Source organism: Anas acuta, chromosome 3 (assembly GCF_963932015.1).
Source record: "Anas acuta chromosome 3, bAnaAcu1.1, whole genome shotgun sequence".
Taxonomy (NCBI): domain Eukaryota; kingdom Metazoa; phylum Chordata; class Aves; order Anseriformes; family Anatidae; genus Anas; species Anas acuta.
This window is the reverse complement of record NC_088981.1, coordinates 42769806-42795495: the sequence shown is the minus strand read 5'-3', so window position 1 is coordinate 42795495 and position 25690 is coordinate 42769806. Positions and strand designations below refer to the sequence as shown.

General features: G+C 43.5%; 1 protein-coding gene across 1 annotated transcript in view; it reads left to right on the top strand.

Moving 5' to 3' along the window:
• The window catches only part of PGBD5 (piggyBac transposable element derived 5), a 69545-nt gene that overhangs the window by 25462 nt on the left and 18393 nt on the right, over positions 1 to 25690 (top strand). The window contains exons 2-4 of the mRNA XM_068676813.1: positions 2641 to 3068; positions 10537 to 10671; positions 21514 to 21694. Coding sequence (XP_068532914.1) covers positions 2641 to 3068; positions 10537 to 10671; positions 21514 to 21694 — 744 coding nt within the window. The remainder of the gene's footprint in view (positions 1 to 2640; positions 3069 to 10536; positions 10672 to 21513; positions 21695 to 25690) is intronic.

Sequence of the window (25690 nt, the reverse complement as noted above, 5' to 3'; positions counted from 1 at the left end):
GTTAAAAATTCAGTTCTCTTCCTATAAAAACTCAATGTCACTCTTGTTTTTTATTGCATATCAGTAAATTATGAATCAAGTGTGCTCACTTGGCCAATAAAGGCTGTTTTTTAAGACAATAAGATTATACAGTGGCTTTCAGGATTATATTTAGTCAACAATTAGGTTGATGACTGAGTCAGAAAGTGATTCAGCTCGCTTCTAGAGCTGTGTGGGTTCTGCAAGGCAAATGGGATACCAATCTTGCATATTTATTTCCAGAGGGAGAGCAGATAGGAGATGCTCTGTGCAGATTGGAGCAGTTCTGCTGGGTAAGAAAGAAAGTGTCTTATCCAGCCTACCTGGCAGTTTTCCATAATCACTTTTCAAGGTAAACTTGTGCCACTGCTGAAAATTTCATAGTGTACTCAATTACATTTTTGTGCTTCTGACTGCTTTTGACTTCCAAAAGGTGAAATCCAGCGCAGACCTGTTGTCTGTATGGACCTATCTCAAGACCAACATATTTCACTTCGTAAGACCTAATGCTTTATGAACACATTTTGGTGGCAGTAGGCCAGACTTTAAATGTTACCCCCCACTTCCAGCTTTTGCTTCTAAAGACAAGAATTTAAAAGCTACCTCTTTTTACTACTGGGAAGATTGCCTGGGCAGTGGAGGTGAATTCAACAGCTACTCAGGGGCTTCATATATAACTAGGAATACATCCTGTGCAGTGTGCTGTTATCAGAAAGCTGTATCTGTTGTAGAATGTCAAAACTTGATTAAGTTGTGGGGAAGGAGGGAGTGATGTACTATAAGTCATTCATGCACAATCATTTGTAGAGCATTTTATGTCAGCTATAACAGTCTAGAGTGTGCTAGCAGAATATAAATCTCCTGATCAAAAGAAAAGAACTCTTTGTAACAGGCTTTATTATTGCAATAGCAGTTCAGGTTAAGTAAGTATATTTATTCTAGCCCCATAGTTTTCAGTTTTCAGATACTGAAAACCTTTTATCATTTAAGCTGAAATTTCTGCTCTGCCTTTACCAGACCATGATTTGTGTGGAATTCTTATTCTTGTGCTTTCAGCTGAACTGTTTCACTTCCAGTTTCTCAGTCTCACATATTTAAAGTTACCTTTCCCATTTTAATTTGTCCTTCCCCACTGTATTTGGAAAAAACATCTTTTTTTTTTTTTCCATTCCCTGCAATCTGAAGGTTTATTTCTTTAATGTCTTGCTGTACTTCCAGTAGCTTGAGTTCACTAGACTGTAGCCAAGTAGAGCAACAGGCTTAGAGCAAGTCCAACCACAGAATTTGTGTAGTTCCTAAGCGTTACTGTTCTGTGCAATGTTTCTGCGAGATGTAGTTGTTGCTGTAACTTCGGATGTGAACTGAAGCTGGGCGTACAGAAGAACGTGACCTGACCAACACATTAGAGGGTCTTTGCAGCTCCAGATCACAGAATGGGAAACCTCTTGCTCTGATTCAGCTGGGAGAGCAGATGCTGAGACCCAGTCAGCCACCTGGTGCTAGGAAGACTCCTTCCTGTTCGGCAGAACTTCAAACAATAAATTGTGCTGTCTGCTTTTCATCAGGAAGAACACTGTTCAGAAAGTCCTAAGACTGAAGGGAATCTGTTAAACTAAGGCACGATATTTATGGTATCCAACTCTTAGCGTCATGAGCATTACCCCCAGCTGCCTTCTGCAGAGGGACGTAGAGCTGCTTGCTCTTAGCACTGCCCTGTCCATTATGCCTGCCCGTGCTGCCCCTCTCAGGTGCATCGATTTTGTGTGTTTGGCAGTGGCACAGCTTCTGCAGGAGAAGAGGGAATGTCCCTGTCCCTGCAGCCCTTACCTGGTGACTCAAGCACTGCCACAGGGAGCATGAAAAACATTCCTTTTAAAATGGAGCTTAATAAGCTCATGGAAGGGATTGGAGGAGAGAAGGTTGTGAGGCCTGGTGTCTGTGTCCCTGGTATTGCAGGCGTGATGTTCCTAATTCGACTTAATGTAATCTAGTGTCTGGCTGGATAACCTCGTTACACTGATACAGGGCTGCCAACCTTTAGTGCCTCTTTCCCACCAACCCCCTCTTATGAACTAAAATAAATACTTGAAATCTGCCACAAAGGTGCAAGATCATTTAAAAGCCAGAGCAATGACAGTATAGGACTGTGAGGCTTATTCCATTCTGTGAGGCAGAGGACCAGGTTGTGCACTGTAATGCTTAAAAATATTCCATGTGATATGGGGTAGTGACACTAGCCATGTAGAGGAAGACAGAGACTATAGAGGGGAAGTTTCCTGATGAGATCTGTCAGACAATGGATACATTTCCAAAGCAATTAGCTGCCATGCCATCACTTTGGCCTGGTTTTCAAAACGTCCCGACTGAGTAGTCATTGCTTTCTGTTGGGTCTACACAGATGAATTTTCTAATGGTATCCAAAGTAGTGTATTGACCTGAAGTAGTCATGTCTGAGCTCCGTGTGTTTCTACTGCAACTGTGGCAAGGGAATTAATTCAGATCTGCATGTGCTAACTCATGTCAGATACTCATGTTAGCCCTGCTTTAAATTGCTGATGCAGTTTGAACATGCCTTGTGATGATCAGGAGCAAGCTTATCTTCCTTTCCTACTTTTGTCCTAGGTCCAACACGGAAAATGCCCTTGACTGCCAGTGCCATGGACTTTTTTCAACTCTTTGTCCCTGACAACGTGCTAAAGAACATGGTGGTCCAAACCAACATGTATGCCAAGAAGTATCAGGAGAGGTTCGGTAGTGACGATACCTGGATTGATGTCACCTTGACAGAAATGAAGGCCTTCCTAGGCTATATGATATCGACCAGCATCCACCACTGTGAGTCCGTTCTCAGCATCTGGAGCAGCGGCTTCTACAGCAACAAGAGCATTGCACTTATCATGACACAATCACGATTTGAAAAGATCCTGAAGTACTTCCACATTGTGGCCTTCCGCTCGAGCCAGACAACGCATGGCCTCTACAAAATCCAGCCTTTCCTGGACTCTCTGCAGAATGGCTTTGACTCTGCTTTTAGACCTTCACAAGCCCAGGTAAGAGTTAACCTGTTGGAAGGAAAGGTGTAACTACAGCCTACGTGCTCTAGGTTGTCTTGCTGTGACTGAAAATGCAGAGCATAGCCGCCTGTGGAAAGAGCCAGGGACTCACTAGGGGTTGCTAGGAGTGACCAGCCTAGACCTTAGTGGAAGGTGCTTGCCATTATGGTCCAGGCCTTCCTGGGAAGCAGCAGCACAGCTACCCACTCTCCCCACTAGTGGGAAAAGGCAAAATAAGCAGAGGGCAGGTGCCTTTGCTTGCTGCAGTTGTCAGCCTGTGCCTTGTGACAGTCTTTTCTGTGATGATGGGTGATGCTCCCACGGAAGAACTTACTGCTGTGGGTGTATACAGCCAAAGTGTCAGTGAACTGGAAATATTTCTAAACTACCAGAAATAAAGTAAATGACTTCAGTGAATTTTCATTTCCAGATACTATTAGGGGCATAACAGAAAGACATTCTGTAGGAAGACTGCTCTGGAGACTGGGCAAACAATGTAAGAAACTAAATATAGAAACTTAGGAAGCTAGAGGTTGTCTGACTACAGCTGTACAGCTGAAAAGAACTTTGTTCCAGTACAAATGAAATCCTTTTGGAATTGGTGGTCATGTTCGAAAGTCTGGAAAGAAAAAGGAATAAATGTGAAATATGTTGCTGCTTGAAATAACTTTTCAGTCAACTCTCTGTTTTCAGGATATAAACTGATCTCACACAGGCATTGGGAAAAGGTGTAATATGCACCTTCCTCTTTCCCCTCCTGTTTTCCCATTGAAGCATAACCTTTTCCCACTGCACAAAGTAAATGGAGACATAGATACGTCATATCCATGGAGGTATGCCTAAAAATAAGATTGGGAGTGATCAGGGAGTAATTTGAGTTTTTCTGTCTATTTTACAGACGATAAAAAAGCATACCTGTATAATCCAGGACAACTCATCTGTCTAAAAAGCAATTAAGGTAGACATGGGAGAAGGGAAGCAAGAGTGTTCTCACTAAAACGTGCTAGCTAGATGCCTTTCCATCAAGACAGAACAGGCTGTTAGGAGCATGGTATTATTGGGACCAAGCTCCCATTAAGATATGAAATCTAATCCTTATCCCCTGACTTCAATGGGCACAAGATAAAGGGTTCAGAAATGTGATCACTGTGTCTAATGTAGATGCTTATAATGGTGTGCTGTGGGACATACTGAGAGTGCTAATCCATTAGAGGAAAAAATTTGATTTGCATGTATATCCCTTCTCCCTTTCCCAAACGAGGTCTGAAAACTGAATTGATGAAATCCAGTGTCCTGTTTGCAGTGATAAAACCTCTAAATTTCCACAAGCGAAGCATATGCTTGTGCTAAGCTTGGTAAGGAGATTCTACTTTAAGAAAAAAAAAGGAGGAAAAAGTGACAGCCCAATTCTCTTCCTCCCCCCTTCACTTCTGTGCCCCCTTTTCAGTGTTTACGTCAGTAATTTCTATACAGCATGTGTCAGTGGTATTGAGCGGAACAAAAAGCACTAAAATACTGCTTCAAAAATAACCGAGAGAAAGAAAAAGGTTTTGAATCTGTTGTTAAAAATAGTCTGGTGTAGCTTCAGTATCCTATTGAGGGACATTCCAGTCCTCCTCCCAGAAGGAGCCTTGTGCCTAACGCCCTTCTGGGTGCCATCAGGCAGAGCTGCACACTACCAGTCTCAAGGGACACGGACCCCATCTGCTCAAAACAGCAGGAGAGACCTCTCCCTGGAAATTGTCTTGAGTACAGATTAGCAGACTGCGGTAAACATCAATCCCAGGTTGTCAGAGTCAGTGAGGCTAGAAATAACAACCCAGTTGCATGGAAACAAAGGGAAGAAGCAAGGGGAAAGAACTATTCAGATGGGCTTTTGAGCGTGCTTGCAGTTTAGCAAGAAGGGCCCAGGTTTCTGTAGTCAGCAATACCTGCAATCCCAAGTTCAGAATGCATTTGTTGCTTGATTTACACCTGTATTTTAAACAGAAGACTTTTGGCATCCAGATGGTTTGTGCCTGAGCCACAATCTATACTCAAACTTCAGGCCAATGTCCTGTAAATGGCATCAAGCAGAAGAATGATGTGGGCTGTTCAATGCTGACAGGCTGTTTGGGCTCGTAGATAGTCTTGGTAGTACCTTTCTTCCATTGGCAATGTGCACTTGCAGAACATGGGTTAGGAGGCTACCACATTAACTCATTCTTGTGGACAGAACCAACAGTCCTGGAGTCAGGCAGGCCGTGCATCACCTGCCTTCTTAGTTATTTCTTCTGTAGCTTTGCTCTTTTCCTTTTGGAGAGCTAGAAAAGACTCTTTAAATTGAGCTTCAGTCTCAGAATTTTTTTTCCCCTCATGTGCAATCCCCCAAAAGTGTGCATGCAAAAATGACACTGCGCTTTTTATGAAAGCAGATTGAGGGGAGGGAGAGAACGAAGCCAATATACCAAAACAAAGAGAAGATCTAGTGAGTTATAATTATTTTGCTAAATATACTGAGCAAACAGAAGGAAATAATTACTTTCTAGTCTTTGAAGGCACTGAAAGTCCAGAACATGTAATTGTGTATCATCAGTGCAAGCTTCAATTTCAGAAATAACAGAAGTGGTATTCTGACCTAGATTGTATAAGAATGACAGGAATATTCTCCGCATCCTGTTCCTCCCCAACAACTCAAGTATAAATCGCTGCTGCCTGTACCTGAACAAGAAAAGTTGGAGTTAGGGATTCAGTTCCTAGAATCTTCTCCTTGTTGCTTGGCTCCACGTAGCTTTGTAGCTATGCTACTATCTGCAAGTGGAAACCTGAAGACAGGGAAGGCACCCTGAGTGAGCTCAGAAGGTACCCTGCAACAAATTCAAGGGTACTCACCTACCAAGGACATAAGCCGAATTCCAGAAAGAAGCAGAGATGTGGAAAATAACATCACTGCTCAAATACCCTTCTGTGCCTGCTGAGTATTTATGTGCTTGTCAGCAGGATGTGACTACACGAGATTGTTGTCGGTATGGGGGAGGTTGGGTATACAACTCTGCGCACTCTGCTCTTCCTTCTCCTGCCAAAGCATCTTCTCTTCAGCATCTTGGAACCAGACGTGGCTGGATCTGCCCAGAGAAATGTCGGCTGGGAGCAGTTAAGCACATTTGTGCAGCTGATTTAAGTCCTTCAGGCAATGAGCTCCATAGCAGAAACAGAGCCATAATTCTAACTTCGTCCTCTGAAGGCAGCATTTGCTCTAAGTGGGCTAGTTACTAAGGGGCTTGTTTGATTTTTGCTCTTGGTGGTGTCATAGTTCTTCCAAACCAGTTGACAGCGTTAGGCAACAGATTCTCTTAAAAAAATAAAGGTGTTTAAACAGGCCAATTAAATTGTAGCTATTCTGTGTTCTCAAGATTAAATGTTGATTTGGCATTGGGAATTTCCAAATTACAAGCCATATGCCTGTGTCTCAGTTTCCCTTTTTTCAAAAAGATCCTTTGTGAGTAAGGATCCTGGTCACAGCCCAGGACTGCTCTGTTTTGAGGTTCTGTGAGCATAACACAAAGATGATAAGTATTCAGAGGATGCCAGCCATGTACAAGACATGGATCAAGACGGACAAGCAAAGGAACAGTAAGGGTATTGAATAGCAAGGCAAATTTCTGATGTCCCGTAGTTCTTGGCCAGTTGTTCTTCTGCTGAAGCCAGACTTTAGGGAAAGTTTGACAGCAGAAAGTGATGGAGCTTTGTGGCTGTTTTTAAATGACCTAATGGCAATGGAGTGCTGTAAGAACTGATTTTCTTCTGAAGAAAGTCAACTGAAGGCTGAACAAATGGGCAGAGGATCTTGAGAGGAGCTTTAAATCATGGCTCCATTGGAGGTGGCAGTTAACCTTTGAGTATGGCAAAGAGGATCAGTAAAATATGGATAGGTTGAACAGGTCTTTGAAAGGGAAGGGAGGGAGCCTGTCTGATATATTGGAGAAGGAGAGCTATCAGGGAGAAATAGAGAGAAGTGATACGGCCTGCTGTGATGGCCTAGGAGAAGGGCTTACCAGCACGCATCATTAGGGCAGGGCTGCCTCATACTGAGGCCAAAAGAAGTGCTGCCAGGCGTCTGTGACCTTGGATGAAAACTTTACAGAGTGGGTGGGTTGGAAAAGCTGTGTATTTTAGAGCTGTTATTCGGAAAGCGTGGAAAATGCAGGCACTGCCTGGCTCAGAGCACCTTGCAGGGACCTGGGTGTAAGGTCTGACACTGAGATTCACGGATCTGCGGCAGGAGGAGAGGGATGGCTGCAAGGACCAGGAGAGGAGATAGCAAGGGGTTATCTTAGGGGAAAGGAGATGCTCTCAAATGTAGCGTAACAAAACCAGAACTGACAGTTGGACAGTCAAGCAGCAGAGATGTCAGATGCTTGCAGAGAATTCAGCTTGGGTGGGAGGAGCTCTGAGGCAAAGAAGCAGAAATTCAAGCTACTGTCGCAGAAGCATTAGGTGAATATGTGTGTACAAGTGCAGTTCCCCGGGGGACCCTGCTCACAGCTGGATGGTACCCACCAAAAGCCAGAGACAAGGTGGGCTGGGGCAGTTTCTCCAGGGTTACAGACCGAAGAGACAGCAAGAAGACCTATCACGGTTGAAGATGGCTGTGAAGAACAGGAAGGAAAAAAAAAAAGCAAAACCCACCAACAATGAACTAGCTGGGAGGGAGTGAAGCAGCTAGATGAGGAGTTCCAGAGACCTCAACTAAACTGGGGATTTAGGAGAAGAAAATGGGGGAGATTTCTGTGAAGAAACCCACAGATATCTTGCATCAAAAGAAGTCAGAATAGGAAGAAAGGAGAGCTTGCAGAGTGAGTCAAAGACTCTGAAGAGGCTGCCAAGAATACGTGTGGGAGTCAATTAAGCTTGAAAGTAGATTTTTATCTAGGAAGAAGAAAAGCAGGGAAGAATGTGGCGTGGGGGCAGTAAGCCTGCTCCTGGAAAAGTGGGCATTGCAGACACAGCAGGAGTGGGGAAAGGGAAGGGAGCAAGTGTCACTGCATGGGGATTTGCAGAGAGATGAGTTTGAGATGATGGAGGGAGTATAAACTAATGGATCTGGCAAGGAGCAACACAGATAACTTTTGTCATAAGACACCCATGTCAGTGCCAGAAGCAACAGATTGCCTCCTTTGAAAAAGAGATGGGGATAGGCTGTCCTAGCAACAGGCACAGCCCATACAGCATCCTGCTTGCAAAGTCCTTTACAGCTGTTGCACGTGGTGGTTGGGGAACGAACACAACACTCGTCTCCCCACCCTTTCTGTAGGAAGCAAGAAGTGCAAGCTCCAAGGTTGCCATTTCCATTTCTCTGCCTGTCCACGCTCCCTCATTTCAGCAAGAGCAAAGAGCAGTTCTGTAGGAGCTTCTGGGAAGCTTTGGTCTTTTAGAGAAATGCAAATGAGATAAAATTTTGGGTAGGAGAAAGAAGAGGAGTCTCTGGGACCCAGGGGAAGGCTGGGCTGAGCATGGGCATGAATAAGGGAAGGATGAGGAGATGTTTTCAAAATTCAGATTTGCTTCCTAAATTTAAGACTGACAGGCCTTACTTTGACTTAGAAGGCGGAGGGAGTGCAAAAGGTATAAGCAGGATGCAGCAGAGCTGCTGTGAGGAGAGCTGATGCTGTGCTGCAGAAGAGGGAGCCAAGCTAAGGGCAGAAGGTAAAAAATGTCTTCAAATGACGCTTAGACAGCCTTTGCTTTCTGCTGCTCCTCATCCTACAGGGGGGAGATTACTGCAGCTCAACCACACCATCTGGCAAGTAAGAGGGGCTTTCCAAAGCTGCCGAATTCTTACCAGTGTATCCAACCCCATCCCAAGGGGGACGTTTGGGAAAGAAGAGCAGTGTTTCGAGGGGACCTGGAATGAGAGAGGAATGGGATTTGGCTCCAGTGGGGTAGTGGGGCAGCTGCAGCTTTAAGAACAAATAGCTTTGTATGCGACACTCCTTGCTTGCATCTGCATTTTGGTGTGTATAATTTGAGCATTTCACAAGAGTGCTTTCAGATGGTCCTGTGAATGTTTTATGAGCCGTTAAGAAGTGGAGTGCGTATAAATGAAAGCGTGCAGCCGCCGCTGCACAGAGAGGGCACAGATGCCTATTTTGGGCTGACAGAGTGATGTTCAGCAAACATCTTGTGTTCAGGAGGCCAGCAGCTGCTCATCAGTGGTGCTTAACTGCTTACCCACCACATCTCTCCTACAGACAGTGCTCTCTGCTTTAATAACAGCGTGGTTCTCATTTTGGCCACTGGATACATGCAGATGGGCACAAAAGTAACATGCGTGCATGCGTGGAAAGGGTCCTTCCGATGGCATGACAGCCTCTGCCTTGTGGATGCCTCTATCAGAGCCCTGTCTCTGTGGGGTGATAGTCACTGGAAAAGAGTGGGCTCCTTTGGAGATAACCCATCTATTTCACATGTCTTTAAGAAGGTTTGAGCTATGTCCTACAGAGATGCGTCCCCCTTGTGTACTAAGAGGGCAGCCTCCCAGGGCTTGCTGTGTGATTTGGATGCAGATGTCCAGGTTTGGTCAGCTGAAACCTGCTTTCATCAGCTGAGACCTTTCAACAGCTTCAGAGCATTTGTGCTCTCAGAAGTGACTTGCTAGACAATTCACACACTGTGCAATCAAGGATGTGGACGTAATGCCCAGCTACCTGTGAGCTGGAGGGAAGTAACGGTGCTTTTCTGCAGGTGGTTTTTATGGTGTAATATCTAATAACTCTGGTGCAGAATTAATGGAGAGAAATGTAGCAAAACAGCTATAAGCAATCGGGAATCACATCTGGATGCAGAATGCAAAAATTGCTTCATTTCCACAGATTTTCATTGTGTTCTCCAGTCTACCTTGTCTTTTTCTATTCCCCTCTCTGGTCTTCTATCTTTCTATCTCCTTGTGTCAAATTTTTCAGCTCCTGAGGCAAGAGAGCCTTCCCTGAGGCTGCTGCCACCAGGAAAAAATGTTTTCTATCTTTTCACCACCTTCTTAAGTGGCAGCAGAAAATATATTTTTTTCCTTCACTTCTCTCCTTTTCTGTGTGTTTTCCTTTGCTGTAACCAAGTACCTTACAACATATTGTAGGGGGTGCTTGGGTGGAAGACATTCAGCCAAACAAGATGAAGCTGATGATGAAGTTTGGAGCGGCATGCCACTAACAATCTCCCCACCCTTAACACTGCCTCAATTCGGAGGGCTATTGAACTATAGCTGATGGTGAGAGGTAGAAGGCACTTGTAGAGCAGCCATCCACAACAGAGTGTGCTCGGCCAGGCTTTGTTTTTTTGTTGGGTGGCAGCACTGAACAAAAGAAATTTTGCGTCTTTGTATGGAAGTGATGTGCACAAGCACAACACAAGGATTGTATTTGCTTGGAGGATTTCAGCAATCATGAACTCTTTGGTTTCTTTTTTTCTCCTCTTTTCTATCCAATTGCAGGTACTACACGAGCCCCTGATTGATGAGGATCCTGTTTTCATTGCCACATGCACAGAGAGGGAGCTGCGCAAGAGGAAAAAGAGGAAATTCAGCCTTTGGGTTCGGCAGTGCTCATCCACTGGTTTTATCTGCCAGGTGGGTTTTACCTCTTCAGGTGTCTTGATTTAGTTCCTAGCAGGCCCCTGAATGTGTTGCAGGAAGAATGATAACAGTTGCTTTTGTCCATAGCCTTGCCAGGGGCTACAGGCAGAGTTCAGCAAGGCTTCTTGTGCCTGCAGATACTTGATCCCAAGGAGGGTGATGAGAAGTTCCCAGTGCTCTGTTTGCTTGATGATTTAACTGAGGGTGCCTGTCTGTAATACAATCCATCTGGCTGCCAGTCCTAAGCTAATTAAATTGAAACAGAGTTAAAGGGTCCGTCTGTTTGTACATCCTAAGTTTATCACAAGGTCTAGGTACTGTGACTCCTGTCCTTTCTAATGGGCCAGCTTCTTCCTCCAAGTATAATGTTGCGACTGTGATAGCCAGCCGTGTCCAGTAGGATAGGTTAATATGGTATCAAGATGTCCATTTTTCTGGGAGAAACTTAGTAACAGGGTTTCCTTTTACATCTCTTCACACCTCTCTACTTCTCTACCAAAGAAATAAAATCCGATGTGACTTCAAGATGAGATACAAACTTGAGTGGGAGGTGTGTTAAGAGATTTGTATTTAGTGTTGTAAAGCACTAGGGACAACTTTTGAGATTCTCAGATTCCCCAGTTGCTGGTGTATTTTTGAGCACTCTTGAGCACCCTTGAAAATCTGGCCACTTATTTTGGTACCTAAGGGTAAGGGGGCAGATAATTTCTGAACCGTCTTTTTCCCAAGAGCTTCCATGAAAACCTGGTGTCATGAATGCCCCAGAGTAGCAATGCTGAGGTGCTGGTAGCGCTGACCACCCAGGCTGAATGCATGTCAGACCTGTGGGGCCTGCGGATTTGCTGTGGTTGAATTCACAGTACAAGTTGAGCTGTGAATCGCTACAACTGTTTGAGTAGCTACGTAAGAAAAGAGCCTGTCTAGGAAAAAAAGGTTTGTACTTTCAGCAGTATTATTCACTGGAAGAAGGACATGAGGATCATACATTTTCTGTCCAGATTTTAACGGTTTTGTCCAAAACAAAATAGATTTACCTCATCAAGTGTCCTTGGAAGTTTCCACTCTCCAGGCTTTTGGAAAGTCATTTGCTACACAGACACAGTGTCCCTAATCACCAAGGTGAACTCCACCTGTCCCAGACACAGTTTATTGAAGGTGTACAGAGAGCACAAAGTTTGCTATCTCTACTGCCATGCTCCCCCCAGCCAACCACCACCAGACTAATAAGTCGTCAGAAATGCCAAAGGTTTCAGATGCTGAGCTGTAATTACGTTGCATCTCCCTTCCTGCCCATTGAGACAGTAAATTAATGGAATGTCAGTTGAAGCAGAGTAGATGCCCAGCACCACCCTAATTCTCTTTCTCCCTTAATGAAACAGATACTCACGCTTCACTTGCATCCGGATGACGTCCAGGATCTTCTTAACAGCCTTCTATTTTCATTCTGTGACTTGGCTCTGATTATCTCCATGCTAAAATGATTGTGTGAGAGGGACCTTAGAGAACCATGAAAAAGAATATACAGGAACATGAATATTCATACTAAAATGGAAATACTTAGTCTGGGGATGAGGTGATCTTCAATTAACATATGTTTGAAGAGCTATGTTCAGTTATATGTCACACCTCTGAAGGATTGTGATGAATCCAAAGCACTCATTTGGTGGTTGTTTGGTTTATTTGCTGTATTAAAAAGAGCTTATTTCTATGTTTAACGTATGAAGAGAATTGACCTAAACAAGAAGATAGTCCGATATTTGAGCTCTGACTAGTCTGTCACTTACCTGATGTCAAAAAACTTAGGTGCCTACTTGGAAATACATAGAAATTCTGTAATGATGTCTGGATGAATTCTGTCCCTCGTTGTTTTTGCATGATGACATGAGAGATTATTTTATTTGGGATAAAAGATGACACCAAACACTTCATAAATCAAGCAGTTTCAAAAGTCTGAAAAATATATAGCTATAAAAAGGTGAGGCAGCCCCAGCAGCAGAAGGAACTGAACAATATGTGACCGGTTCTTGAGGATGGAAGCATCCTCAGGAGTTTCATGATACTCTTGGCCTAAAGCAAGATCCTCTTAACCTAAATAATTAGCCTGATGTGAAAAATCTCCATTCAGGGGTATCAATTTTTCCCAGTGATCAGCTTTTCTGACTGCAAAAAGGGTTGGCTTGTTTTCCTAATGTAAAGTTGGTATCAGTGATTTGAAGCCACATACTAAGCCACTCTGTGAACAGCTATTGGTACACAGCTCACTAGATAGTTGCAAATGTTAGGAGTTACAGCTCTTTGACTCCCTAAATTCTTCTGTTTGCTTGATCTTGTGAATGAAAGTCTCAATTATGTTTTTGTTGTAATGAAACATTTCTCCTTGATTGCCTTTTTTTTTAGGCAAATAGTGTTTGCTTAAACATCCAGCTCAGTAAGTCAATCATGGAAAAGAAGCAGCATTAAAAGATACTGCTTGTGGGTATAAGAAGGTGCAGAGGTATATACGTGCATAAAATAAATAGTGCACATACTTTAGACTACTTTTCCAACTGTGTTCTGTCATATGAATAACTCGACTCCACACTGACAATTAAGTCTTTGTTTTAAGACAGGTGCTCAATTTCAGATTGTATCTCTGCTTCAGAATTTCCAAAGCAAAGCATCATTTTTCAGTGAATAACCTTGTTGTTGAGTATCTTTTTTTCACAGTCAACTGGCCAAGTGGGAACATGCAGGAAGGACAGATCATTCAAACATAGCAAATGCATGTCTACAGCAGCTTGCAAACATGAGCAAAACCTTCCAGGGGTTTAGAATGAAAATAAATGTCTTGCTGCAGGAAGGACGACTATGGCAAAGTAGGCAGCAAAACTGCCATGATCTTGTTGCCTGTTTCACCTGTCCTTGATGCTGGAGATCAAGGTGGCAGCGGCCAGTGCTACAGGACAGGACTTGAGGCCTTCTTATTTCTTTCTCTCTAATTCAGTAAGAACAGCAATCTCTATTTCCAGTACCTCAGGCATCCCGTTCTTTGCTTTGCTCCTTTCCATGACAGAAGCCCACCTTCTATTAGGCTATGAGACTTCATTTGTAAGGCAGAAAAAGCTGATTCAGCTGACACTGTTGAGAAGCCTTAAACCAGCTCTGGGACTGCTCAGCGCTGGGGAGATTGCAGTCACTTCCATTAAAATAAATGACATTAAAATGAAATCAATGGTCAGGCAGTAACTGAAGGCACCCGCTTTCTTCAAAGCATGTGGATTGGAAGTGGGAGGACTAGTGAGCTCCTGCCTCTGCCACACATCTGGTCGGTGGCTGTGGGCATCCCACTCGAGGAATTTTGTCGCTGCATTTGTAGTATGAAGGTGGTAGTGCATTCCCATCCGTGGCCACACAGAAGGCCAGGCTACATCAATGCTAAATATAGCAGAAGAATGACCTCTTTTGGCTGGCTGGCTATGCTGTGTTTAAATACAGGATTATTTAGGGTTTATAAGGTGCTGCGGGAACCTAGTCTGGAAGGCACTGAATAGTCACAGTCCTGTTAAAGGCAGGATGATTATATTTGTTTCCCTTGAGAATGCTACACTAGGTAGCAATAGCACTTCAGGCTACCTTTTTCAGGATAACTCAGATCCAAGTACAAGCTCAGACAATGAGCTGACCATGCAATACATTTCCCTGTGTACCACTGAGACACTTTTCAAACTAGTATTTTAATACCTTGATTCCAGTTTAAATGGCTGCAGTAGCTTAGAAGTGTTTCCTTTTAAAGTATTTGCTGAGTAAGTATTTAAACCAAATCTGTAGATGTGTCAGGTTGTAATTTTTTTTCACAGATAGTCTTGAACTCTTGCTTGCAAAAGATGCACCTGTATATGATTGCTAGGTCTCTCTTTCATTTTTGGTACAGCAATAGGGCTCATGAAAAACTGATGAGAGTTCCCAAATATTCAGGTTTAGTTATTTTGTACTGGTAGGACACATCATGTTTTCTCTTTCCTTCTCTTGCGTTCTTCATAAGGAACAAATAAGAGTGTTTCCTTGTCATTTTTTTTCAGCAGAAGGAAGCATAAACAGCTGCTGCCTTGCACAGAACACCACAGAGCCAGGCAGGAGGAGGTGTTCCCATAGAGCCTAGGCCCGTAGGCCCACGGCACAAGGACAACCCAAAAGGCAGTCCCTGGCCCAGCACCATTAATCAACAAAATGGAAGGCAATATATAGATGGTAGAGAGCACTGCAAAGGGATGGTCGGGCAATATTAATCACTATGATAGGCAGTAATGGAATTAGTTCATCAGCCTAATTATTTGCTTAGAAAACTGTGACGTCATGACAGAGGATGAGAAGAGATGACTTTGTGGATGCCTGTATCTTTTCTTGTTCTTTGGGATTCAATTTGTTCTCTGAGGCTATTCTGGGCAGTATTTCCCTTCCCCCCCAATTTATGGGTTCTGCACTTGGTTTTATTCACTGGCAGAAAGTTCCAGCAGTAATGCATTTCATTTTCACTAATATCCTTCTGAAGCGTGTGTCTCAGATTTATGAAGTCCTTTAGGTCCTTGTGCAGGGCCTGAACTTGAGTTTCCATCTTCCACTGTTCATCCTGAAGAAGGGATGAGTCAGAACAGTTTCAGAAAAAAGAATTGTATTGCTGCAGCTTGAGACTTGCCACATTACTGAATTATTATCAGTTTGTACCATGGTGGTATTTAATGAGTTCAACCCGGATCAGGGTGGCCCATGCTTGAGAGGGTAAGCAATTCAGGGACTTTTTTTCAGGTCCCTGAAGAGCTGCAGTGAGCTGCCTGAGGTCACTCCACGGACCAGTGGCAGGGCTGGGAATAAACCTCAGCTCTCCTGACTCAAACTGCTGTGCCTCATCTGCTACCTTTTGCTGCTTGTTTCTGCTGCAGCATGTCTTCATTTCTTATTGCATCATTCAACTGCAGCAAAAATAAAAGAAAACAATGCATATATCATACTTTTATAGTAAATGCTGTAGTTCTTTCTTGATGCCAAATAGGGTAAGTAGAGTTAGCTTGAATACTTCATAGCCCTGCTGATTTCACAGAGTAAGAACTTAGGGAGGCTGAGAAGGTGCCCCAAAGAGTTTATAATTTCACAACACATCACAGAGATGCATTCAGTCACTGGTAAGCTGTAATTGTTCTTACCCGTTCCCTTTTGTGGTGGATAAACAAGGGTAAATAAACCTGGAATTAACTCAGTTCCCAAGGTTGGAGTTGTGGGAGAATGGCATTTTTTAATAAAGCTGCTTAGAAATGTTGGTGTTACTGGCTGCTTAACTTCTGTTTAGAGATCAGTGTGAGCTGAAGGGTTTCTTTAAACAGTGCCCTGATAATTTCTCTTGTTGCTGAAAAAGTTTCATCTGGAGTGCACAGATATAGCAGCTGCTTTGGACGGGTTCTCAAGGTCAGGCTTTGGCTGGGAGGGGATCCCAGGAAATCTGATCGCCTTCATTTGCCAGTCACTGTTGGCTGGAAAATCCTATTTGCTTTCTTCCTCTGGCTCCCACCAGGCTCTGGCTTTTTAAAGCATGTGGTTCTCTGTTGTCAGCATCTGAGAATCTCAGGTATCAATTAAAAGTCTGTAATCCTCTTGCTCACCAGTGTTATGCAGGAAGGTAGTTTTGTAGATGTGTGGTGGGCCAGCCCTATTCATTTCTGTGGAGTTTAAAAGCTTGCTGTCTTTCTAGATGAATGGGAAAAACAAACATCCAGGTGTGACCAAATGCAAAGGTCCCTCCCAGAGCTGACATGCATTTGCCGTCTGTTTTTGGGTGGGAGGGAAGGCTATTGCTCAGTTCCAGCCTGTGCTGCTTGGGGATTTTCTGACTACCAGGTCAGTAATGCAAAGGAGCAAAAATGGCCTTGTTTGGCAACAATAGTTGAGTGTCTGGCTTCTCAGGGAAGCGTAGGTGGGAATCAGGATACTGAAAAGGTGTAGGAAGAGCTCAATAGAGAGTGACAAACTGCAAGGGCCTGTCTCCATCTTCCAGGCCCGCTTCTTTTTGATGCTGTAAAGAAGAGGGAGCTGTCAGAAGGCTGACACGGTCAAAGCAAAGGGTTATTTGCCTGACATATTGCCTCGGTGTCAAGATATATGTACGCAAGACCAGGCAAAAGGGTGATTGAGGTAGCTGAGATGAAAGCCAGCCAGTTCTTAAGTATCTGAAAGAACAGGAAAGGCTTTATCATAGAGGTGTTACAGGTGATGAATCTGCTTTAAATGTGGCTGGCCTGGGAAAAGATACAGAGAGGTCTGCATTTGGTGATCCACAGACTGTAGATTGACCATACAGGTAGGATGTTGTGGTGTCCTCAGTGATGGACAAATCACATGAAGGAAGGATGTCGGGGGAAGGAAAACAAAGCTTTAGTTTTAGCCATACTGGGCCTTCAGTGTCAACTCTACCACCTACTACTTTTTGGTAGATATTTTGCACAATGTAGCCTTCAAAATCTACTCCTGCTTGTTACCATCCCTGCCCTTTTTATCTTCTGAATGTCAGCTATTTTATTTGAGAATTGTACCCTCGGGTGCTTTGATTATACATGAATGCGAAATATTTGGGACGTGCTATTCACAAGTGCTTTCAATTTGCTATCTGAGCTATGATTATCAACAGAACAGTCAATGTTTTAGTTTTTAGTGTGTGGTCAAGATGCAAGTATTGTTCCTAAGTGCTCATCTGTTACCCCATTTCTAGCAAGATCTTATGAACCTGCTACATGAATTTTCCACACAGTAAATCACCAGCACAGAGCAAGGAAGGCTCTGTTGGCTTGTGGCATGGATGTCTACTCTGAGATCTTCCTTTCTCTGTTAGTGCTCCTTCTAACAGCCTGCTTCTGTAGCCAAATATATTTGTTTTGAGTTTCTGAATGACAGGTGATTGATTTGCCCCTCATCTGTCAGCATGTAGAATCTCCTGCTCAGAAATGTGATGTCTTTTCTGTTTGCCTCTGTGTAGGTAAGTGGTCCTTACCAATACCATGTTGCTCTGGCATTGAGTTATATTGATTGATACCTACTTTTTTATTTGTGATGGGAGAAGGCAGAAGCAGTTGTAGCGGACGTGAGGAGAGCCAGTGACTGTGAAGGTCTTTTATTGCCAGGCTTTAGGGACCAAGAGACTGTTAGGATTCTGCTTGGCAGATGAAGGCAGAAGAGAGGAGAGTTTGAGGGATGAGTTAAGGGTGTGAGAAGAGAGAGCTGGTATTGTGCATGTGGTATTAAGAAATGTTGGATTAGAAGTATCTGGTGCAGTAGGGCTGCCCTTTAGATAGAAAGATGGCAGAATTTAAAGTGTAGCTCTTCCGATAAGAACTGAAGGATGACTGGAGAAAGCTCCTTTTCTGTTCCAGCACTGCAAGACAAAGAGCTTCAGCTTGTACTTGTCTCTTAAGAGAAATGATGCTTCGTCTATATAAATTATCCCATTTGGTGTTGTAGATCGAAAGTATCAGTAGCCACTAGAAAAAGCTGCACAGTAAATGTGATCTCTGCAGATATTTGAGAAACATTGCTTTGACTGTCACCCGCAGAAGCAGAGGATGTTGCTGCCAACATCTCCATCTGTTGTCCAGCAGCAGTTGTCCAGCCTGTACTGCTGCTGATCTTTTCCTCTTGGAGCACATGGACGAGGCACAAAGCTCTAACACTGTCACAAGGCAAACCAGCAGCTCTGGTGAAAGGTTTAACAAACAGTTTCAGGGGAGCAGCTTCTGACTGCGCCTATGAAGGTCTTGCAGTCAATTTCTGGCAATTCCGTGCTTTGTCTGCAGACTGCTAACTGCTAACTCTGTGGTGAATTACAGAATGTGAGGGAGTGCTGGGGGCTTCAGTGGGGAGGTCTTGGTGATTTGAGGTAGAATGGTATAAACTGGATGAGGGGGCAAGGAGAAGAAAAATAAAGGCCATATGGGATTTTAGGCACTTGCAGGAATATTTGAAGCTATGCCATTGCCAGTTGTCTGTGCCCAGCCACAGTAGCACAGCATCCTTAATGCCTTCCAACATTATGCCTTCCAACCCCCATCCTCCCCATAGAGCTGAGCATAACAAAGCTTTGAACGGTGCTTCTCCAAAACAAGAAAAATTGTGCCAGGAACAAAGGCTGTGCTTTAATAGGCAAAGGAGTGCCCGAGAATTAAAAAAGGGTATATATTGAACATTGGAGGAGGAGGGAATGTTCAGCAGTGGTATGGATGTTGGGTAAAGGACACTGGGGAGGTGAACAGAGCAAGAGGGAAGGAGAATCACCAAGAGGCCATTACAAGGACCCTTGAGACAGAGGGGAGCACAAAGGGAGGGTGACAGGTGCACAGAGAGCTCTGCTAGCAAGATGTACAGAACATGTAGCATCCTGGTATGAAAACAGTGATAACGCCATGGACAGCTAGCTGCTCTTTAGAGTAGCTGCATGCAGACCCAAACCAGCCCATGGTGAGGGACCAGGTGGTGCCCCCACCAGTGCCAGCAGAGTGCCTCATCCCCTGGCAGCAGGCTCTGCGGAGAGCACAAAGTCAGCATGAAGTAGCAGGGACTCCTGAGGAGCTTAGACTTACTGTAATACAGGAGGGAAAGTGCAGGACGCTTTCCTAGACTTACAGATGCCTGCTTTGTTTTCAGCTCAACTACTGACTCAAGGTCAAAACTAACCTGTCTGCATCTTTTTGTCTTCTCTTCCTTGTCTGCAGATTTTAAAGGGCTTGATGTGTGGTCTCTGTGCTGCCACACTAGTAACCTGATCTTAATTTCCACGCCAATAATCACACACACAATCTTTGCTGTAAATTTTGAACAATCTGCCCTTTGTATGCATTCCGCTGTTAAACTGCTCTCTTGAGTCATAATTAATAATCTAAATGATTTATCATAATTAGCTAGTCCTAAGTTTAGCATTGGGGAAAGCACAAATTTGACAGCTTTCAAAAGGGAGTGGAGCATGGTCAGAGAGTCTATGAACATTTCTGCCTATGTCCTCAACTGGAAACTATTTTTATTAAAAGGGGATTTGTTTGTTTATTTATTTATTAAGTAATGTGTGTTTAAGACTTCCTTTAAGATGCACTTTACTTTTTTGGAATTAGTTTGTATTTATTCTTGCACCAACTTTCTTCTTCAGCACTACAGTTACTCCAAAATACAAAGCACACATCACTGCTCAAAGATTTCATACATAACACACTCCTCTGGGGTCTGTTTCATGATGGATGAATAGCTAAGGAATATTATATTAATATCCCTAGAATATCAGTGCTGGGTGATGCACCATCTAAAATAGGGAGAAGCTTTTTAATTTAATTTTGTTTCCTTCTAAGATCATTGATATATCAAAAATTACAGAGAGCACTACTGCAAACATACAAGTATTTTTATTCTCTGAACATTATAATGAATTTTATTTTATGAAGGAGTCTGTTGGTAAGATAAAATGGCATCTACAGGAAAGCAATGCTGTGTGTTCTGGATGGCTGATGTCTTAAGCAAGTTTAACAAAATGTTGTGGATACATCACTCCAGCAAACAAGGCACAATTTCTTTTCCCTACCCCTGAATATTTAGCAAGTTTAATCTTTTTCTCTGCAGATTTGAGTTTTGTTGCAAATACATGTCTTTCCACTGAAAATTTGCATTTGTGTTTGTGTGTTTAAATCTTTGGAAGTAGCATGGAGTTACAGTGCCACTCGAGTGACTGAATACAGGGCCTGCTTCTTCTCATTTCTCTTTCCAGCAGGTTATTTCTCCTGACTTTTGGAACAAGATGAAGGTCAGATGCCTAGTTGGTTTTGATAGGCGTTCAACTTTGGTGAAAGTTACGCTTGTAAAATACTGTCAGTGAAATAGAATCAAAGGCTTCTGTACAAAGAAAGGGTTATGTGCTTTCTCCTTCTGAATGGCAATGCAGAAGTCTCCTTTTCTAGAGAGAGCACTTGTAGGAAAGCAGGAATAGTTTCCTTCGGTGCTCTTTCAATTGGTGTGACCATGCTAGTTGTCTGTGTTCAGTTACAGTAATGTTACTAAGGATAAATGTTCCTGCCCTCTAATGCATGTCCACCTACAGATGATGGTGGCAGCTGTCTTGCCATGCATAGTGGTGTGAATTGCACAGCAGCAGCACACGTGCTAGAGCTACTGCAGCCTTACAAATGAGCCAGGCATTTATTTCACTATTAAAGCAGCATATTGCAGTGTACCCTGCTTCCTGGTTCAATCTGTTCTGGTGGGTTGTCTCCAAATCCTGATCAAAGTAAAGGATCTTGGAATTAGTGCTGTGCCCGAGCAGTTTCACTTACAGGGGTTCATACACACTTACTTGCATTGCAGCCTAAATGGTTGCTGCCAGCAGAAATAAATGTGAACAGTACTGCAGGGAAGCTAATGGGCCATTTCCTTCTGGTCATCTAGTAGAGGACTTTTTTTGGAACTGAAATTTCCATGTCTTCTTTTGCTGGCAGCAATAAAGCCAATGCAGATTCAGTACAACATGTAATCTCTGCTATGACTTGAGATGTTTCCTGCCAAGTAAACAGTCTTCAAACTGCACAATGACAGTGGCAAAAACCTCAGGAAGCCCTTGAGCTGAGACAAAGGACCCTGTGCTTATTGGTGGCTATGCCAGCTAACCTGGGGTGGTTTTAAAGCAACAGCCCCTTGAAACGGTCTTTAGATATTAGCAGTTTATAAAGAGTATCTGCTATCTTGATCCTCAGCTTGTGTCCAGATGAGAAGGTATGTTAGCAATTGCATCTTCTCCCTCTGGATTCATTGTAATTTTCTGACTTTTCTTCCTGTTTCTCGTTTAAGATTTATGTCCATCTCAAAGAAGGGAGTGGTGCTGACGGGCTGGATGCTTTGAAGAACAAGCCGCAGCTGCACAGTATGGTGGCCAAAAGCCTTTGTCAGAATGCCTCTGGGAAGAACTACATCATCTTCACTGGCCCAAGCATTACCAGCCTCAATCTCTTTGAAGAATTTGAGAAGCAAGGTGTGTATGTGGTGACTCACTGGGTTTTAATGATCATAGACCTAGAGACCTCCTGCCATTGAATTCAATAAACTTCCCAAAGGCTTCAGTGAGATTTTAAATATCGCTGTACAAATAAATTGGTCATCTCTAGGAAGAGCTCTCATTCATGGAAAGGTACTATGCAGAGGACTTTCTAAGTTGAGTCTATGCTCTTTAAATCTTCCAAGTTAAAAATGAGAACATAAAAACATTTTTAATAAGGGTATTCAAAACCCTTACTTCTGTTCTTTGCCTTAGAAATGTGAGGTCTAATCTTCTGCATGACCTGGGGGACTGTTCAAGGCATGCCCTAGCTGCCTGTAATTTTTCTGTTCCTGCTGTAAAAGACTAAGGCTGGGATGAATCCTGCAAGGTGTGCCTTAGAAGTCCTTGCTGTTTGGATATCCGTTAGATGTGACTTCTCTGCACGACAGTTTTATGCCATTGCAAAAGCCCTAGCATGGTTCAGCTTTTTGCTGGTACAAATATGCCTTGGTAGGAAACTTTTTAGTTTGAAAGCATAATAAACTCTACATTGACCAAAGCATATTTGCCAGCAGAATGCCCATCGTTGTGTCAGTGTGGCTCTACCAGCCAGTATGCTGGTGCAGAGAGCAACCCCAGGACATCCTTTCTGTCAAATGCCCCTTCACCTTATGTGAAGTAGCCCCATACTACCTTATTTGAGAAATACTGAGGACTTCCCTTGGATTACAGGCTCTTGCACTCTGATGATCAGTTAAAAGTTATCTCAGTGTAATTTTTAGCTAGTTCTTCAGTCAGCACAGACTTTCAGGGTCAGCGTAGTGCATTCAGTAGATCCTTTGCAGCACTAAGACTTGAGGTTGCCATTATGCATCACGTAGAAGGAGGCCACAGGGCTGTTTCCCTTTTCAGCATACCACTGACAACTGAGTTTTGCCTTTGACATGTTTTCCATTGCTGAAAATTAAACCCAGCTCTGGCATTATATTAGTGAAATGTGGTCCAAAGCAGAGGGAATGACTTGGAACCGAGACAACAGTTTGATTCTTATCTCAAACAAGAACACCAGTCAGCTGATAACAGTGCTGTAGCTGAGCCCCTCATTCCTGCACTTCAGACTGCTCTGGCACCGACAGCTGTCTGCTGAGCTCTGTGCAGGACTTAGTTCCTAATTTATTTTAGGTAAACTGGAAGCTCAGAGTGCAGAGGAATACTACTGTATTATCACAAAAGAGGTCAAGGGTTTCCCAAATGCTGCAAATAGACAGATGGGAAAAAGTCAAGCACATTTATGGTACACTGGATGGCTTCTCTTCTGTTCTATAGTCAATAACCATTTTTATTATTAGTTGATTATAACAATTACATTTTTAAGACTACCAAAACTAAAATGGAGTTGGCTGGTCAAAAAACTAGAGGATACCCCATATACTCCTTATATTTGAGATGTGTCAGGTTTAAACTTAAAGACTGGCAGACAAAAATTGACTTCTGAGTCACACCATTTGTGCTTAGCTGGGGGAGGTCAGAGACAATGCAGCATGACCCAGATGGTCCACAGCCCCTGTGGAAAAGGTGCTTGGGTACTAAACCCATTTAGTACTTACAGATAATTCAAATTGTTTACTGGGGTAAATTATTCATGGTCTTTACACTGAACAGATCATTCAAATTAACAATTTCTAGCAGGTATCAAATTTAATAATGACTTCTTACCACATGCAGTTTTGACTTACTGTCTGATCTAATATGCTAATGCTATATTGATTTCAGTTTGGTTCGTGAGTTGTTATATGGCTTCCTGAGACATTTTACGATATTTGACAGCTGCTTCCAAAATTAAATTTATGATCCAGTACACACCATCGCTTTCCTAGGGGTGAAACTATGAGGTGGGGGAGGCAGACACTAAGACAGCAGATTTACTGTCTTTGCAAAATAAGTTAGAACTCCCTTATAAAGAAGATCATGGTGAGAACACAGTAGTCTGTATGTTTAATAAGGACAGGGGATTGTCTGTGTTTGCCATGGGGTACTATGGGCTCGGTCACAGATTCGGTGGGGGTGTTGAACTGGAAGGACTATGATACACTGGAAGAGATCAGACACCAGAGATGTCAAGCAGTGGTAGAGTCAGTGAGAGCTCTGGAGGAGATGGTGTGTGCTGACTGCACTGCAGAGCAGGTAACGGGTTGCCAGCACCTGCTGGGATCCTGCTGCACTGACTGTACGTTTGGGGAGAGGCAGGCAGAGAAGCCTGGACTCAGCAGAGAGTTCTCTCCTAGTGTATCACACAGCCACCTTCAGCAGTGACCTTAATGCTTTTGTGGTACGTGACTTGGCCAGCTACACCTGAGCAGGGCCACACCACGATGAAGAGGCATGAGAGCCTTTTGAAAAGTACAGCATCTGTGCTGAGGTGTTCATGACAGTTCAAGATCCATTCTTAAACTGTCAAATTTACTTTTCTTCTTCAAGAAAAAATAGTTTCTGCGTTAGGATCAGTAGCAGAAATAGAGAGATCCCAGTGACAGCTGTAAACAGAAAAAAATTGGGGTTCATCTTAACAATTCCTTTACATTATTCTTTTGAGGGGAGGGTGGTGGTGGTGGTAACTTGACAGAGAGATAGGGGAAGATTTCAATAAGATAATGCTGAGAAACGATAAACTTTTTGGTACCTAAATTGACATTTAAGGGAACTAAAGGGAATTCTGGAAAATCTAGAAAGAGACACTCACCAAAAATATATTATTTCCTCTCAAAATCTTGGTAAAAAGCACCTGGGACTCTTGGTTGCCAGTGAGCTGAATGTGATTCAGCAGCGTGCCCTGGCAGCAAGGATGGTCAGCACTATCATGAGCTGTGCAGGAGTGTAGCCTGCAGGTAAGTGAACCATATCAGGGGCTGGACCAGATGTTCTGTACCGAGGAGGGAACTGAACTAGTTCAGCCCAGAGAAGAAAAGGCTTCAGGAGGACTCAACAGCAGCCTTCCTGTACCCAGAGCAGGGTATTAAGAGGATGAAGCCAGCTCTTCAGTAGTGCTTTGTGGATGGATGAGAGACAACAGACCTAAGTTGGAACAAAAGAAGTAGTTCAGACTAAACTCAAGGATTTTCTGAGGACAGCAGAGCAGGCTGCACAGGGAGGCTGTGCAGTCTCTGTTCCTGGAAGTTTTCAAGCCTAGACAAGATAAAGCAGGCCTGAGCAGCCCTGTCTGTCCTCAGAACTGACCCTTCTTTGGACTGGAGATTATCTCCTGAGTTGCCTTCCCACCTGAGTAAGTCTATCATCCATAGGATCCTGTGATCCTATGAAGAGTTTTGTGGACCTGCAACTACCGTTTGCTTTTCCTAAGCCACACATGCATTACTGCAAAAAAAACACGGTGTTCTTTTCTGACAGCCTGCCGTGTAGCACCTTCACTGTGCCACGGTAGAGAATATGTGTCTAGTAATATAAAGGGATATCAGTGAACATAATTCTAAGGCTTTTGAAGATACCAAGAGATGAGAAAGCTTCAGAAAAATAAGCCCGGGCACTTTGATCTTTTTCAAAATCAAAAACCTGAATAGAGCTCTTTTTCAGGGGACATACAAAACATTTCTTTTTCTGGCCTCTGAATAGAACTGGAAACCTGCACCGAAATGCCCTAAATTCTCTTTTCTTTGAGACAGCTGTCATTGTTATTTGCTGTGACAGTCATTCATAGTGCACATTCCTTTCTCCCCTCTAAGCAAGCGTTGTTACCTGCAGAGGACAGCACCTCCCAAAGCCCCATGTCCTGTGCTTCCCTTAATGTTATGACCCCTGAAAGTCCCTGTTGCACTTTCTGAACCAGCAGGAGCAGCTGGCTCTGTCCTGCAGAGCAGCTGGGCTTGGCAGAGGCTGCAGGACTTGCCAGCCTGAGTGGCCATGGCACCTGCAGGAGTTTTGCAGAATCCTGCTGCAACAGGCCCCCCACTTGTGCTGATTCTGACATAACCCAAT